Here is an 18,587-nt window from a genome sequence, read left to right on the forward strand (position 1 = left end):
CAGCTAATGAGGACCTACCAGCTTCTCACCAGGTCCCATAATTCTTTGGAGTTGTATGGTAGCTGCTGGCCTATATTTTAAAGGCCCCGCATATTATTTCAAGCCTTTCTTGCCATCTGTATAAAATGCATTTTTATTAGGTACCCCTCCCCTTCATTCCTAACTGCCACAACTTCTTCGATAGTCACTTCTTAAATATTCATTTATTCACCCACAAAATTTTCAGAGCACTAAGTGCACTATGGTAAAGAGCTATAGATTTATATGGCGGAGGTAGCAGGGGTGCGAGGCAGGGCACAAAAATGGTTATGGTTCTCAAAGAATTCACATTCATTAAATCATTTGTTCAATCATTAAAACCAGAAGCATTCTAGATGGTCATCATATTCAAAAGTAAATCACATCTTACCCCTGCCTTTTAAAGGTTTTTTTTTTTTATTATAGAACTATAATTTTCCAGTTATTCTGACAAATACACTATCGGTAAAAAGAAATAGTTGATATATTTTAATTACTACATCAATTCAAATGAGCTCTAAATTATTTTCAAGACTCTACCAATAGGTCGGAGAAATACAAAATGTGGTCTCCATTAGATATTAGGAAAAACATGAATAAAATCAAAATACCATTTCTGTACACTTTTATGCAGTAATTTGTGAACTTAAGACTGTAGCAATTTATATGAATATCTCCCAGAATATTTTCATATTACATTGAAAAGCCATTTTTCCTCATAAAACATTTTATTGGGGTTGTAATTAACTTAAAGGTTTTTTTTATGATTAATAAAGAATATCAGTTGTTGGACTCCACCACTGGCAAAGAACTTCATTAAAAATCCTTTGTAGCTAGGGACACCTGGGTGGCTCAGTTGGTTAAGCAGCGGCCATCCGCTCAGGTCATGATCCCAGTGTCCTGGGATCGAGTCCCGCATCAGGCTCCTAGCTTGGCAGGGAGCCTGCTTCTCCCTCTGCCTCTGCCTCTGCCTGCCGCTTTGTCTGCCTGTGCTCGCTCGCACTGTCTCTCTCTCTGACAAATAAATAAATAAAATCTTAAAAAAAAAATCCTTTGTAGTTAGAAAATAACTTAAACTTGTAGAGCTTTGAGTTTATTAATACTTTCTCTCATTTCTTTTACTGGTTAAAATAATTTAATTTTGGTATGCAAAATTACAAAAATATGTGACTAGTATATATAAAACTTATAGAAAGAAAACTGTATTTATTTCTCAGTCAGAAATTAATAATACCAGAGCCAATATACTTAATTTGTTTTACAAATAAATATAATAATTGTTACCTTTGCACACAAACTGCCAAGTAAATGTGGATATTTAACTTCTGGATCCATGTTTTATATAATAAAAGAGGAATTAAACATCTAAATAATATCTGTATTCTTAAAATTGCACAGTATTAAGATATCAGAGTAACTATATTTTATCAAATGTTTACAACCTAATAATCAGACATTGCTGTTTTATTAGCTGACATCAGATTGTTCAGAAAACCTTGAGGTTAAAATGATGTAACTGATTGTATTCATAACAACTACATTCAATACAAATTGCATGAATTATACCAAAATGGTAAGAACCACTGCACCTACCTCACAGGATTGCTGGTTAAAGAAACCCTCAGAGATTCAAGGCAGTTAAGAAGTTTCTCATCTGAAATACCAGATCGTAATTCATGAACATATTCTTGTGAAGACAAGGTACATTCATGTTTGCTGTTTTTCAGCCCTCCCTATAAAAAAAAGGAAATCACATTTTAGAAAAACAACGGGTTTTGAAATAACTTTTAAAATAAAAAAATGCATAGACTATGCAAATATTTTATTATAGAAAAATATGTGCAGAGTGCTATGCACTTAAAAATTCTTGGTCATAGAAATGATGAGGTAAAATCAAGTTATATACATATCTCAACACTCCCCTCATCCTCATTTAAAAAGAAATTACACTGCTGGTACTCATAGTCTGAAAAGACTATGGACCTGAGATTAAGTGTCACTGACAGGGATGCTTAAATTTACAATCCAGGCATTAGCATTAACCCACAGAATGAACATTTACAAATCATCTTATTAAATTTCCGAGTTAATATGCTTATGTTCTATACCATAAAATACAGTGAACAAAATTTAATATAAAACATTACAGATAACCAAAAACTAGTGAAATGTATCAGAGAATTAGCCTACCTCAAAAAACAAGTGAAAACAGTTACTAAAATGTAAAACAGTACAGTCTCCATTTAGCATATTAATCATATTAGTCTAAAGTATTCACTAATTCCCAACTATTCCTTCCTATATTACTCCCATGTTGTATATTAATTTTAAAAAGTCATTAAATGCATTTATCTGATAATGACTAGTTTTTGCTTAATTTCTACTATACATGGGGTTATTTCTAGAACTCATTATCTCATCAAAGCTCCTTAGCTTCATCACCTTGCCATAATAACTATGTAAGTAGTTTGGGGAAAAGACTGAGAGGAAAACATCATTAACACATTCATTGCACTAATAACTCACTTTCACATTCTAGATATACAGAATCATATACATAATCATTCTAGATATATATTACAAATGTATTCCCCTGAATTAAAATTCTAGTTTGAGTCACATATTTCAAGTTTGTACTGATCACACTCAAGTTTCTTTAAGTACTTAAGCTAGAATAAGGAAAGTGGTTTGGTTTGGTTTTTTTCCTTAACATGGTAGAAGTTATATCATTTGAGGATATAGAATTTTTTAAAAAATATGTTAACAATGAGAAATGGATTCCACAGGGTTTCAGGGTGTTTGGCTTTTATCAAGAATGCCTCCTCAATACAGAAATTGACATTCTTAATGTCTGAATTTTTTTTAATTCCATTGAATAGTAAGTAAATGTTTGAAGTCTGATAAAGTCTTTTTTTAAGGTTTTATTTATTTATTTGAGAGACAGAGAGAGACAACATGAGCAGGGGGAAGGGCACGGGAGAAGTAGACTGCCTGTTGAGCAAGGAGTCATACATGGGGCTCAATCCCAAAACCCTGGGATCATAACCTGAACCAAAGGCAGATGCTTAACCAACTTAGCCACCCAAGCACCAATGAAGTCTGGTACAGTCTTGCAGGGACTTGTATTCCCTTCTGGTGCTATAGCACTATCACTATTATAAAACTAAAGACACTGAGGCAAAGGTCATTATTTATGTCTATCACTCTTCTAGACTCAGAACTCTATGCGAGATATCTAACACAGTGATTCGGTTTAGTGAGCCTCAAAGGAAGTGTGCTATTATTGTATCCGGCCAATAACAATTACAGAACAAGGAATACAGTTTCATAGTTTTAGATCACATATTTTGTATAATTCACACTAACTTGATTTTTTTATTTGTTAGGATATACAGATGTTTAAGCCTTCTGCTGAATAAATCACGACATAGATGGCAAAGTAAAAATATCACCATGAAATCTTTTCCACATTTCTTTTTTTTTTTTTTAGATTTTATTTATTTATTTGAGAGAGAGATAGGGCGCAGGGGGAGGATGAGAGGAAGAAGCAGGCTTCCCACTGAGCAGGGAGCCTGATGTGAGGCTTGATCCCAGGACCCTGAGATCATTACCTGAGCCAAAGGCAGACGCTTAACTAACTGAGCCACCCAGTGCCCCATTTCTTTAACTTATTTACCAACACTCAGGGCTGCAGAACCACAAAGAATGATAGCAAGTAAACATTTATAGTATAAAATGTTTCAAGTCTGCAGTCACAAACCACTTTCATATGACCCTCAAACCCATTTTCATAATTAATGGATAATAAGGCCCTACCAATCCTTCCCTGGAGGCTGGTACACGAGTTTATTACTGTAGAATGACCTTTGTATTTGCTGTTTTCTCTGCCTGGAGGATTCTTACTCCTAATATCTCCATCCCTAATTCATCATCTAAGTCTCAATCCAATAGTCCTCTCACCACCACATTCATCATCACATCATTTTATATCTCATTCATAGTATTAGCTCAGTGTAACCTTACATCATTCAGTACTCTACTTGTTTACTGTGTCTTCACTATAAAAACATAAACTCTATGAGGCAGGAACCTTGCCAACACTGTTCACCATTTTGTCCCCAGATCTTAACACAATGCTTGGCACACGGTAAGTACTCAAAAAAAAATAATTATATATATATATATATATATATATATACATATATATATATATATATGTATGTATTTTTTAAGTAGTCTCCATGTTGGGCACTTTAACATGGGACTTGAACTCACAACCCTGAGATCAACACCTCAGCTTAACCAACTAAACCACCCAGGAGCCCCTCAAAACATCTTTCTTTAATTCATGGATGGATGGATGGATGGTGAGTAAACAAATGGGTGAATGTCTGATTAGTTCAACAAGCTGAAACTTCAAAACTTAGTTTAGATTTGCTTCACAATATTACAGTTCTGAGATGTTCCATTACCATATAATCAGAAATGCTAGTGTAGAATAGGTAAACTGAGACCTTGTACGGCTTCCTAGGAAGAGCTCAAACTGTCACTGGGCTTAATTGTGACACCTTCACTTATCTAGGTAATCTTTGAGCAGACTATTCAACTAATCTCTATAAACCTGTTTACTCATTCATGATATTGGGTAGTAGACACTTACCCCTCATGTTTATTTTAAGGATTAAGTGAGACGATGCATATAAAGTGGTCAAAACAGGCATTTTGTATATGTTGTCTCATAGACAAAGTAAGCTGCTTAGAAATGTTTGTTCCCTTCTTCTATATGGTCATGGCTGAGGTATTTGTGCCACATGGAAAAACTGGGACAGCCCAATACCTTAGGACACCCTCCTCCCCCAACTCTTAGAAACAGGTTTAAATTTAAATTATGTAATTTAAGATACTCTGTGCTTAGGACTGAAAGGAACCTAATGGAGCAATACAAGAAATACATAACCTTATAAAACAAATACCTTTTATCAAGCTTTCACAGGTTTTAACATAAGCTCATACTTGAAGATCAAGAAAACATAATAGCATATAAAAGATGAGCTGACCATTAAATATCAGCTCATCTAATAATATCATTACAAAAATAGAAGATCATGCTGACTGTCCATGGTCACCTAATTAGTGAAGTTGCAAGAATAAAACACGAATATTCTGGTCCTCAGGTTACTTTTTTTCCCACCATATGTCACTTTCTCTCAATACTGAATAAAAAATCAGAGCACCAACTACTTAATTATGAAATCTGTACTACAAATGCCAAAGTATCTTCAGCACAATCAATATAATGCAGTATGTTAAAGAAATCACAAAGAAACAAAACAGTGCAATAGATTAAACTAATTCTCACTATATTTAATAGAACTGTAATACAAGAATGACTTATCATTAACATCCTGTTCTGATACTGAACAAAGGAAACAACTAGATAATGGAAATTTTAATTAGCTGCTCTGTATGAGATTAATGAAAATTACCCCTGTGCCCATTTGATCTCTAAAAAATAATGCATACAAAGTTAGCAATTACCATGTATCATGCCATTCCAAAGCTAGGTTACAAATAGTTTTCCTAATTTGAAGGCATTCCTTAATTTGGAAATCATTAGGATAGAGATAAGTGTCACTGTGACTGTACTTATGTTACTCTAAAACAATACACAAAAAAACATGGGCCAGTTTAATAATTACATTCCCTTAACTCTGACATGAAGTGTTAATATCAAAATCAATGATATTCTAAAAAGAACACTTTAGGATTACATTGGAGATACTTTTTTTAAAGGTTTTATTTATTTATTTGACAGACTGAGATCACAAGTAGGCAGAGAGGGAGGCAGAGATAGAGGTGGAAGCAGGCTCCCTGCTGAGCAGAGAGCCTGACACGGGGCTCAATCCCAGGACCCTAGGATCACAACTCCAGCAGAAGGCAGAGGCCTTAACCCACTTAGCCACCCAGGTGCCCCGGAGATACTACTTCTAATATTACTATTTATTTATTTTTATTTTAATTCCAATTAGAAAACATACAGTGTCATATTACTTTCAGATGTACAACAGGGTAATTCACCACAACACAATACCTGGGGCTCAACATAGTGCATTCCTTAATCCCCACCAGCTATGTAATTCATCCATCCCACCTACCTCCCCTCTAGCAACCATCCTTCTTCTCCATAATTAAAAATCCATTTCTTGGGGCACCTGGGTGGCTCAGTGGGTTAAAGCCTCTTCCTTTGACTCAGGTCATGATCCCAGGGTCCTGGGATCGAGCCCTGCGTAGGGCTCTCTGCTCAGCGGGGAGCCTGCTTCCCTTCCTCTCTCTCTGCCTGCCTCTCTGCCTACTTGTGATCTCTGTCAAATAAATAAATAAAATATTTTTTAAAAAAAGTCCATTTCTTGATTTGTATCTGTGTCTTTCTTATTTTTTCCCTATTACTTGTGTGTTTTGTTTCTTAAATTCCACAAGTGAAATTATATGGTATTTGTCCTTCTCTGATGAACTTTTTTCACTTATAATACAATTCCAAGACTTACTGTTTATTCACCACACCCAGTGCTCCATGCAATATGTACCCTCCTTAATACCCATCACCAGGCTAACCTATGCCACAGCCCCCTCTAAAACCCTCAGTTTGTTTCTCAGAGTCCATAGTCTTTCATGGTCCATCTCCCCCTCCAATTCCCCCCACTTCATTTTCCCTTCCTTCTCCTAATGTCCTCCATGCTATTCCTTACGTTCCACAAGTAAGTGAAACCATATGATAATTGACTTTCTCTGCTTGACTTATTTCACTCAGCAGAATCTCCTCCAGTTCCACCCATATCAATGCAAAAGCTGGGTATTTATCCTTTCTGATGGCTGAGTAATATTCCATTGTGTATATGGACCACATCTTCTATATCCATTCACCTGTTGAAGGGTATTTTGGCTCTTTCCACAGTTTGGCTATTATGGTCATTGCTGCTATGAACACTGGTGTACATGTGGCCCTTCCTTCCACTACATCTGTATCTTTGGGGTAAATACCCACTAGTGCAATTTCCGGGTCATAGGCTAGCTCTATTTTTTTTTTTAAGATTTTTTATTTATTGGGGCACCTGGGTGTCTCAGTGGGTTAAAGCCTCTGCCTTCGGCTCAGGTCATGGTGTCAGGGTCCTGGGATCGAGCCCTGCATCAGGCTCTCTGCTCAGTGGGGAGCCTGCTTCCTCCTCTCTCTCTGCCTGCCTCTCTGACTACTTGTGATCTCTGTCAAATAAAGAAATAACATCTTAAAAAGAAAAAGGATCTTTTTCTTGATCCGAGCCGAAGGCAGAGGCTTAATAACCCACTGAACCACCCAGCTCCTCTATTTTTAATTTTTTGAGGAAACTCCACAATGTTTTCCAAAGTGGCTGTACCAATTTGCATTCCTACCAACAGTGTAAGAGGGTTCCCCTTTCTCCACAGCCTCTCCAATATTTGTTGTTTCTAGCCTTGTCAATTTTTGCCATTCTAACTGGTATAAGATTGTACCTCAATGTGGTTTTGGTGAGTAGTTTTTCACTATATATACCATATCTTTAACCATTCCAGTTGATGGATACTAGGGCTACTTTCATAATTTGGCTATTATAGATAATGTTCCTGTAAACAGAGGTTCATGTGTACATTTGAAGTGGTTATTTTTTAATTCTTTGGGTAAATATCTAATAATATAATTACTGAATCATACAATAGTCCTATTTTTAAATTTTGGATGAAATTCCATGCTGTTTTCCACAGTACCTACACCAGTTTGCATTCCCACCAACTGTAAGACAGTTCCCCTTTCTCCACATCCTGCCAATACCTGTTGTTTCTTTTGATGTTGATTATAGCCATCCACAGAAGCATGAAATGTTATCTCACTGCAGTTTTGATTTGCATTTCCCTAATGATCAGTGATGTTGAGCATCTTTTCATAGATCTGCTGGCCATCTGTATGTCTTCTTTGTAAAAATGTCTATTCATGTCTTCTAAGATTTTTTTAACTGGATTATTTGTTTTTTGGGTGTTGAGCTTTATAAGTTCTTTATGGTTTTAGATATTAACCCTTTATCAGATATGCCATTTGTAGATTCCTTCTCACATTCAATAGGTTGCACTTTATTTTTTTATTATTTCCTTTGCTATGCAGAATTTTTTTATTTTGATGTAGTCCCAAAAGTTTATTTTTGCTTTTCTTTCCCTTGCCACAGGAGATCTAGAAAGAAGTTGCTACAGCCGATGTCAAAGAGTTTATTGCCTGTCTTCTCTAGGATTTTGATGGTTTCAGGACTCACAATTAGGGCTTTAATCCATTTTGAATTTGTATTTGTGTATGGTGTAAGAAAGTGGTCCAGTTTCACTTAATTGTGGAACATAAGGAATAGCATGTAGGACATTTAGAGAAGGAAAGGAAAAATAAAGGGGGGAAAAGGGAAGGGAGACAATCCATGGGAGACTATGGACTCTGAGAAACGAACTGAAGGTTTTAGAGGGGAAGGGGTGGAGGAAGAGGTTAGCCCGGTGATGGGTATTAAGGTGGGCATGTATTGCATGGAGCACTACATCAAAAACTAATGATATACTATGGTGACTAACATAGTAAAAAAAAAAAAAAAAGTGGTCCAGTTTTATTCTTCTGCAACTTGCTGTCCAGTTTCCTAAACACCATTTCTTAAAGACACTGTCTTATTCCAATTGAACAGTCTTTCCTGCTTGCTCCAATATTAACTGACCATATAGTTGTGGGTTCATTTCTAGTTTTTCTGTTCTGTTTCATCATTGGGCCTATTTTTATGACAGTATAATATTATTCTTATCACTACAATTTTGGAATATGACTTAAAGCGCAGAACTGTGATACCTCCAACCTTGCTTTTCTTTCTCAAGAAAGAAACGTTTGAAGCATGCTTTAACCATGCAGGGTCTTTTTGGTTCCATGCTCATTTCAGAATTCTTTGTTCTAGCACTATGAAAAATGCTATTGGTATTTTGATGGGGATTACAGTAAATGTGTACATTCTTTGGGGTAATACTTTATTTTAACACTTTAATATTTTAATACTACTTGTTCTCCCTATGGACTGTCCTTCCATTTCTTTGTGTAACTGACAATTTCTTTGTTTTTTAATTTTGTTTTGTTTTGTTTTGGTTTTTGGTTTTGGGTTTTGTTTTTTTTTACACAGAGCGAGCAGCAGGGGAAGGATAGAAGGAGGGAGAGAATCATAAGCAGGCTCCATGCCCAGCACAGAGCCTGCTGCAGGGCTCAATCTCACGACCATAAGATCATGACCTAATCTGAACTCAAGAGTATGACACATAATCAACTAAGCCACTCAGGTAGCCCTCATCTTTTACTTTTACCAGTGTTTTATACTTTTCAGAATACAAATCATTTAACGTTTTGGCTAGGTTTATTACTAGGTATCTTACTGTCTTTGGTGCAATTGTAAGGGAGATGAATTCCTTATTTTCTTCTTCTGCTGATCCATTGTGGGAGTATGATAATGCCACAGATTTTTGTATGTTAATTTTGTATCCAATGATTTAACTGAATTGGTGTATCAGATCCAGCAGTTGTTTGGTAATATCTTTACATTTTTCTGTAGATAGTATAATGTCATCTATAAATAGTGAAAGTTTTACTTCTTCTTTGATGATTCAAGTGCCTTTATTTCTTTTTCTTTTCTGATTGCTGAGGCTAGGACTTCCAGTACTATGGTAAGTAGCAGTGGTGAGAGTGGACATCCCTATCTTGTTCCTGACCATAGAAGAAAAGGACTCAGTTTTTTCCCACCATTGAGAATGAAATTAACTCCGAGTTTTTCATATATGGCCCTTATTATGTTGAGGTATGTGCCCTCTAAACCTACCTTGTTGATGGTTTTTATCATAAATGAATGTTGTACTTTGTCAAATCCTTTTTCTGCATCTACTCAAGTGATCATACTGCCTTTATCCTTTCCTTTATTAATATGGAATATCATGCTGATTGATTTGCAAAGATTGAACCAGTAACACAAGAATAAATTCCAGTTGATCATGGTAAATGATTTTGTAATGTACTGTTGAATTTAGTTTGTGAGAATTTCACTGAAAATTTTTTCATCTGTGTTCATCAGGATATTGGCCTGTAGTTCTCCTTTTTACTGAAGTCTCCACCAGCTGTTAGTATTAGGGTAAGGCTGGCCACATAGAATGAATTTGGAAGTTTTCCCTCCAACTCTTCTTTACATGTTGGGTATAATTTGGCCGTGAAGCCATCTGGCCCTGGACTTTTATTTTTTGGAAAATATTTGACTACTGATTCAATTTCTTTGCTGGTTATTGGTCTGTTCAAGTGTTCTATTTCTTTCTGCTTCAGTTTCAGAAGTTTATATGTTTCTAGAATTAATCCATTTCTCCCATGTTGTCCAATTTGTTGGCATGGAATTTTTCATAATTTCCCCTTATAATTGTTTGTATTTCTGTGGTGTTGGTTGTTATTTCTCCTCTCTCTTTTGTGATTTTATTTATTGGAGTCATTTCCTTTTGATAAGCTTGAGGAGGGGTTTATCAATTTTATTAATTTTTTCAAAGAACAGCTCCTGCTTTCATTGACCTGTTCTATTGTTAATTGGTTTTGTCTTTTAGTTTATATATCACTTATTTCTGTTCTAATCTTTAATATAAAATATTTAATATAAGAAATACATGGAAATAGATGAAAATGAACACACAATGGTCCAAAACCTTTGGGATACAGCAAAAGCAGTCCTAAGATGGAAGTATATAGCAATACAAGCCCACCTCAAGTAGCAAGAAAAAATTTCAAACAACCTCACCTTAAACCTAAAGTAGCTAGAGAAAGAACAACAAATGAAGCTGAAAGCCAGCAGAGGGAAAGAAATAATAAAGATTACTTCATACACCTCTTTGGTTTGGTTTAGTCCTAGGAATCTTATTATTTCACATGCAATCATAAATAGCATTATTTGTTAATTTCTCTTTCTGCTGCTTCATCATTAGTGTATAAAATATTTACTGAGAGTTTTACTTCTTCCTTACTGATGTGGATATATTTTACTTTTTTGTTGTCTGACTGCTGTGACTTACGACTTAAAATACTGTGTATTTGGGTGCTCCATGTTGGGTCATAAATATTTATAACTGTTATTTCTTCTTGTTGGATTGTCCCCTTTGTTACTACATAGTGTCTGTCTATGTTTCTTCTTACACTCTTTATTTTAAAGTCTACTTTGTCTGATATAAGTATTGCCTGGCTTTCTTTAATATCCATTTGCATGATAGGTGTTTGTCCATCTCTCACGTTCAATCTGCAGGTATCTTTAGGTCTAAAATGGGTCTCTTACAGGCAGCATATAAATGGGTCTTATTTTTTTAATCCATTCTATCACCCTATGTCATTTGATTGGCATATTTAGTTAAGTCACATTCAAAGTAATTACTGATATTTACTTATTGCCATTTTATTACTTGTTTTGGGGTTATTTCTGAAGATTCTGTCTGATCGCTCAAACTTTCATGTTTTGTTGATTTTCTTTGGTGATAGATTTCAATTTCCTCTTTGTTCTTTTTATATTTATTAGTGGCTTTTGATATACAGTTACGCTTAGGTTTGTATAAAACCTCCTCTGTATATGCCCATCTATAGTAAGTTGATAGTCATTTAAGTTTGAACCCTTTTTTTTCTCTTATCCTCCCCATGTTCCAGGTGTATGTTATTATATTTTTACATCTTTTTTTTTTGTTAGTTCCTTGACTGATTTTTTTAAATAATATTCATTTTTCTCTGCTTTTTGTGTTTCATACCTCTATACTGTCACCTTTGGTATATCCATTCCATTCAAAGTGTCCCTGTCAATATTTCTTGCAGACATGGTTGAGTGGTCATTAACTCCTTTAGTTTTTGTTTCTCTGGGAAACTCTATCTCTCCTTCTATTCTCAAAGCTAGCCTTGCTGGACCAAGTACTCTTAATCTGCAGATTTTTCCCATTCATCACTTTTAATATATCATGCCACTCCCTTCGGATTTCTAATGTTGAAAAAGCTCCTACTAGTCTTCTGAGTTTTCCCTTGGAAATTACTAACTTCTTTCATCTTGCTGCTTTTAAGAGTTGTGATCATGGTATTTTACCAATTTAATTATAATATTTCTTAGTGTGAGTCTACTTTTATAGATTTTGTTGGGGGTTCTTTGTAGCTCCTAGATCTGGGTATCAGTTTCATTCCCCAGAATAGCAAAGTTGTCAGCTATTATTTCCTCAAATAATTTTTCTTCACCCTTTTCTCTCTCTTCTTATGGACTCCTATAATACAAATGTTACTACACTTGATGGAGTCAGAGTCCCCTAAGTTTATTCTCATTTTGAATAATTCATTTCTCTTTTTTCAGCATGACCACTTTCAGTTACTCTGTCTTCCAGGTCACTAATTCCTTCCTCTCCTTTCATCCTACCATTCATTACATCAAGCGTGTTTCTCATTTCATTTATTGTGCCCTTTACCTCTACTATGTAACTTCTTATCTCTGTGTTAAAGGTGTCACTTACGTCTTCCACTCCTTTCTCAAGTCCAGTATCCTTATGATCTTTACTGTAAATTCTCTATCAGGCATCTTACTTATATCTGTTTCACTTAGCTTTCGGGCCATGGCCTTGTCCTATTCTTCATTTGGGATGAATTTCTCTATCTCCATTTTTTCTGCTTCTCTGTGACTGTTTCTTTGTGTTAAGAAAGTTAGTTGTATCTTCTGCTCTTGAAAGTAGTGACTTTAGAAAGAGAAGGTCCTTGGGTGAGATGCAGTGCAGTGTCCCCCATTCACCAGAACCTGGCACTTCAGGAAAGTGTCCTGTGTATGTTGCTTATGCCCTGCCCTTACGTCTGAGTCACTTTTTCTTTTGGTGCAGTGATCTGCACTTACCACATGTTGTGGGCTCTGCTTGTTCCCTGTGGTGTTAGTGGGACTAATGAAGGCCAGCTCTGTGGGGGCGTGCCTGTCGGGGAACTAGGGAGAGGGATGGCAGTAACAGCAAAGTTTGTGTTGAATTACTGTCCTATGCTGGATCTCTCAATACACTGTGGTAGATGGGAACTGCATGCCGGAGCTACCAGGGATGCACAGCAGGGTACAGCTGGGTCTGGGGGTGCACAAAGAGGCACCATCGGGCAGTTAGGCCCAGCATGGCAGCTCTGTGCAGCATACACAAGAGCAGCTGTGCCCCTGGTAGATAGGCATTGGGCACAACAGTAGGTGGGTATGCAAAGCTGAGTGCAGGGCACTATGCCTGCAGGGCACAGGTAGCTCGGCGCTGTACGTTGCAGCTCCTTCATGTAGCACAAACATGGCTGGGGGCATGCAGTTATGTGTAGCACATTATAGTGCATGGCTGGGCACCATGGGTATGTGTGCAGCACACACTGTGGCAGCTGTGCACTAGTGCCTGGTCACTGACTGGGGAACATGGGCCTGTTTAACAAAATTTGCTAGCAGGCTTAGAATGGGCTATTCCTTCAGGAGAACTTCTGGGCTTCGTGCACAGCTAAGGGTTAGATAGCAGGTGGCGCTGTGTTTATGCTGGAGAGTGCAGGAGGAGAATGGCATCTGCCTTATTTTTATTTTTATTTTTGGAGAAGTCCAGCAACATACTTTGAAGTCAGTATGAACAGATTTGTCTCCCATTTGACCCCAGCTTGTGGAAACTGGTAATTTTATGTTGCCTCTCTATGTAGGTTTCTGTCTCTTTAAGGGTCACAACCTAGCTGTCACTCACCCTCAGGGATCACTCAGTGCTCAGTCCCCAGACATTAAAAGCTTCTACTAGGACTGGTTTTATAAACTCTTAGACTTCTGTCCTTCTGGTTTTTAAAGCCAAATGTTATGGTGATTAGTCCTCCCTGAGTGAGTTCCCTGGACTGAAGACCTGTTTCTCTCCCCTCTCTCCATGCAGCTCTGCCCCTCCTGTGGGCAGCCTCCCTCCCCCTTTCTGAGCTTCCTAACCCTTTAGATGTATGCAGCTTCTTGTCTATATTTAGTTGTGGAGTTCCTTCTACCAGTATTTGGATTACATGCATTGGTTTGTTAACTTGGATGTGGGCAATATCTACTTAAAAACATGGGATACGATGAGCTCAAAGTCTTCCTACTCTGCCACCTTCCCAAGCTCCCCTTATAAGACTTTACCACCACTTCTGAATTTTGATTGATTTAGTCTGAGCATGATCTGTCATTCTTCAATGTAAATACACATTCACTTGTAATCTGAGTTAAAACTTCTACTTCTAAGTTGTAAAGGTATCTTGCTATAAACGCTGGGAAGAACTACTGACTTGTACATGAATATTGTCAACTCCAGCATGCACACAAATAGCAATTACTATTAGTGGTATGACCTTCAAATAGGAAAGACGATAATATTGTCAAGAAAACAGAAATATTGTTACTATTACTGACCATGATTTGTAAACCATAATGTAGTCAGTTTTCTTTGGCTACATTATTCACACTGAGTTTCTTATCTATCATTGCAGTTCTCTGAAAAGAAAATGTTATACATTAACAAATTTGGAATTATATCTACAATGGTTCACAGTATTATTTTGAGAGGCTCCTATAACATTAAAAGCATTAAAAAAATTAAAAACCAATTTTCCTCATCATCTGTTCCTTGAGTTTCAGTAGGAAAAGGAAACAAAACAAGAGCCTGGTTCAAGTCAATCTACCTGTTCATTCTAATAATGATGTATTTGGTGAGCTACACAACTCAATATATTGCTAAAAATTTACATGGCTCCTCTTCAGTTATATATGAAACGCATTTCAGCTAAATTTTTCTATCTATATGCTTACATATGTTTGTATGAGACTTTTTTCTTATATTCAAATGTATTACCAAATTAATATCTTAAATGACTTCTATTAAAAAACTTATTTCATAAAGGGAGATTAGGAGTTACATAATTCATTTATCAAAAAATATATAAGCTATTTTAAAGAAATAGATTATAATATTTCAAATAATTTGATTTAAAATTTACAGTAAAAATTATTGAAATTGCTTGAAAAATTCAGCATAAAAGATATTACATATTATCAATTTGGGATCTGTAAGATAAAAACCTATTCAGAAAATTACTATCATGGTATAACTTCATATTGTCATTTTCCATTGCAGGACACAATATTTTTAATTAAGACCTTTTAAAAGGGCGAAATAAGAGAATATATTATGAAATTCTAGGACAGGGAAAAGAAAGTTCTTTTTAAACCAATATGATAAAACCATTAAGGTGAAGACACTGGAAGAAGATGGCCATCTATAAATCAAGGAAGGAGGTCTTTGAAGAAATAAACCCTATGGACACCTTGATCTTTATCTCTGGCCTCTAGAATTGTAAGAAAATAAATACTTGTTCTTTAGGTCACCCAATCTGTGGTATTTGTTACAGCAGCCCTATGAAACTAACATAACATCAATCGTTTTTACATTCATCAAAGTAAAAATCTATATATTGTCACTGTATAATTCAAATTGTTTGCTTCTATTATGATTGTTTGAATAAACTTATGTTAAAATAATGAAAAGCCATCATTATTCTTCAAATTTATACATATTATTTGTCCCAAAAGGATTTGACTAAGTTCATATAAATTTGATTAACTAAAATGTTTAAAGTACAGGGCTTTCAATGAGAAATCATGTATTGTTTACTTACTGAAGTTTCTACATAGCAAACACTAGACGGACTATTTCACCCAAAATCACAGAATCTAAGACCATCGAAGAAAAAATATTTACATCATTCTTTCAGTACATGTACTATTAGAAATGTCAAGTAAACAGAACCTCTAATAATGTATTTAAATTCTGTAGCCCTATTGTTGTTTTTTCTGTTGTGAAATACATAATTTGTAGACTATGGAGGAAAATATTTCATAATAACATCAAATAATTGTTCAAATACACATTAAATTTTAGTTTTTTACATTAACTGGGACAAAGAGGTGATATTTTATGTTTTTAAACATTTCATTTGTTTGAGAAAATGAGAGAGAGAGAGAGAGAAATGAGAAAGCACGTACAAGAGTAAGGGGAGTGGCAGAAGGACAAGCACACTCCCATCTGAGTAGGGAGCCTGAGGTGGGGCTTGATCCCAGGATCATGGGATCACAACATAAGCCAAAGTCGGACATTTAACTGGCTGAGCCACACAGGCACCCAGAAAGGATAACATTTTAATAAGTAAAATGTTGATCTCAAAACACTGAACTGCATTTCTTACCAAAAAACCACCTCATTTGATCTGTACAATTTCAGAGACAAAAACAAGGAAAAGATAAACCACTATTAAATAATTTGCTAGTGAAGCCTAATTAAAATATTTAACAATATTCAAAATTAGTTAAGTGTGTATGATAATAAATCTGCCATGCTTCTCTTTCATATGAAACAAAATAAATATATGATGTATTCAATACTTAAAATCTACTCATATTTTCTTTTAAAACAAGTATTTCACAATTAGGGTGAACACTGGGCATATGGGTGAGTCACACCAAGTAAATCCTTAAAACTCAAAAGTGTAGCTACTAACAAGTTTTATAAGCCATTATAACCAATCACAGTATTTGATAAAAGAAAGCTTAAGCATTATACTTACCTTTTATTTGACAAAGGTCCTTGAGATATATCAGATAACGAAATGTAAACAGATTTAAAGTAACCCAAGAGTTCCTAACACTGGGTCCCAATTCATGGAGTATGTACATGTAGAAGGGAAGAAATAACATCTGTATTTTCAATACCCACTTAGTTGAAGCTGGCATCATCTTCAACTATGAATGTAGGACAGACCACATTAACGAGCACCTACATCTTATCAGTATGACTAAAAGAAGTCACAGTTATTTACCTATTGTACCACTATCTCAAAATACCAATTATGCTCACTATTTCTTCAGAATTACCCTAGTTATACAAGCTAACACTTGTTATTTAATAAATATTGTAAAGAAGCATATTGCTATGTCTTCATTTTTAAGTTATACTTTCTATTTTGAGATAATTATAAATAACCATGTAAATTAAAGAAAACTGCATAGAAATTATGTTTCCCCCAGTGGTAAGATCCTGCACAATTATATAACAATATCTCTCACCATCAGGATAATGATAATGAGAAATCCCACCTATCTTATTCAGTGTTCCCTAGTTTCACTTGCATTTCTGTCTGTGTGTATGTGTGTGCGTATGTGTATTTAGTTCAATGCAGTCTGATCATGTGTACATTACGTAACCAACCACCAAAATCAACACACAGAATACTTCCATCACCACAAAAATTCCACATTTTGCCCTTTCGTAACTATATTCAAATCCATCCCAGAACCCTCCATCCCTGGCAACCAATAATCTATTTTCCATTTCTATAATTCTGCTTTTTCAAGAGAAAATCTTACATTAGTAACTTTTTGGCACACATGGGCTTTGTTCAATCAGCAGAATAACCTGGAGATTCATACAAGTTATTGCACATATCAATCACTTGTTCTTGTTTATTGCTGAGTAGTTTTAAATAGAAAGGATACACTACGGTTATTTTGCCAATCACCCACTGAAGTATGTGGGTTGTTACCAATTTTATTCTATTATAAATAAGACATCTATGCATATCTGTGTACAAGTTTTTGTGTAAATTTAAGTACACATCTATTCCTCTTATTTTACTTTGAAAAAAATAATTCGGTAAGTTATTTAAATATAGTTAGTTTCCTTTGTAATCCTATCCATTTTATGTTTTACACTTAAAAACATGATTCTGGTGAGGAGCAGACGGAAACCTAACATGGCAGAGCAACAGGAGGACCCTATGCTTCCCTCATCCCTCAAACACACCTAGATAATTATCAAATCATTCTGAAAACCCAAGAAATTGATCTGAGGACTAACAACAAACTGTGCAACTAGAGGGAGACAAGATGCCACATTGTGGAAGTTAGGATGTGCAGAGATGTGTTTTGGGGGGAGAAACAGATCAGACAATAGATGCTGTGGAGGGAAGGGAGCCCTGCTCACAGAGAAGGGCAACAGAGAGTGGAGCACAGAGAAATATGCACATCCTCAGAGGGGAAAACCCATCCCCAGTGACACTGCTGAGCAAACAATAAAGGCTGATTTCCAAGAGTTTTTACAATGAAAGGGAAATCAAAGACTGTAGTTTTAGAGGTCCCAGGTGTGGCTACTGTAGAGCCCATAGGGCAAAGCAATGATCCTGTGGAAAAGGAGGGCAGACAAGACAGAGGCAGACAGCACAACCTAAGGATCTCATGGGATGGACTGGGAAAGATGGTTCCTCCTACTTGGAGCACATCTCGAAGAGGTGGCATTGCCTCGTGGCAGACAAAACCACTGGCAGGCAACATTTTCCTCACCCACCCCTCATGACAGGCACAGAGACACATAATATGGGTAGCTAATCTGGATACAGGCTCACTGCTATTTTCAGTCCAAACTTCAGGACCCTGCGCATTGGTACGACATCCTTTTTAGGACAA

At 35.9% G+C, this 18,587-nt stretch overlaps 1 protein-coding gene across 5 annotated transcripts in view; it reads right to left on the minus strand.

Annotated features, from left to right (window-relative positions):
- DIAPH2 (diaphanous related formin 2) overlaps positions 1-18,587 on the minus strand; it is a 1,009,576-nt gene that overhangs the window by 771,944 nt on the left and 219,045 nt on the right. For all 5 annotated transcript variants that reach the window (XM_032881800.1, XM_032881797.1, XM_032881801.1 and 2 more), the window contains one exon: positions 1,612-1,751. In XM_032881800.1, coding sequence (XP_032737691.1) covers positions 1,612-1,751 — 140 coding nt within the window. The remainder of the gene's footprint in view (positions 1-1,611; positions 1,752-18,587) is intronic.

Source organism: Lontra canadensis, unplaced genomic scaffold (genome assembly GCF_010015895.1).
Source record: "Lontra canadensis isolate GAN:19392208 unplaced genomic scaffold, GSC_riverotter_1.0 scaffold77, whole genome shotgun sequence".
NCBI classification, from domain to species: Eukaryota; Metazoa; Chordata; class Mammalia; order Carnivora; family Mustelidae; genus Lontra; species Lontra canadensis.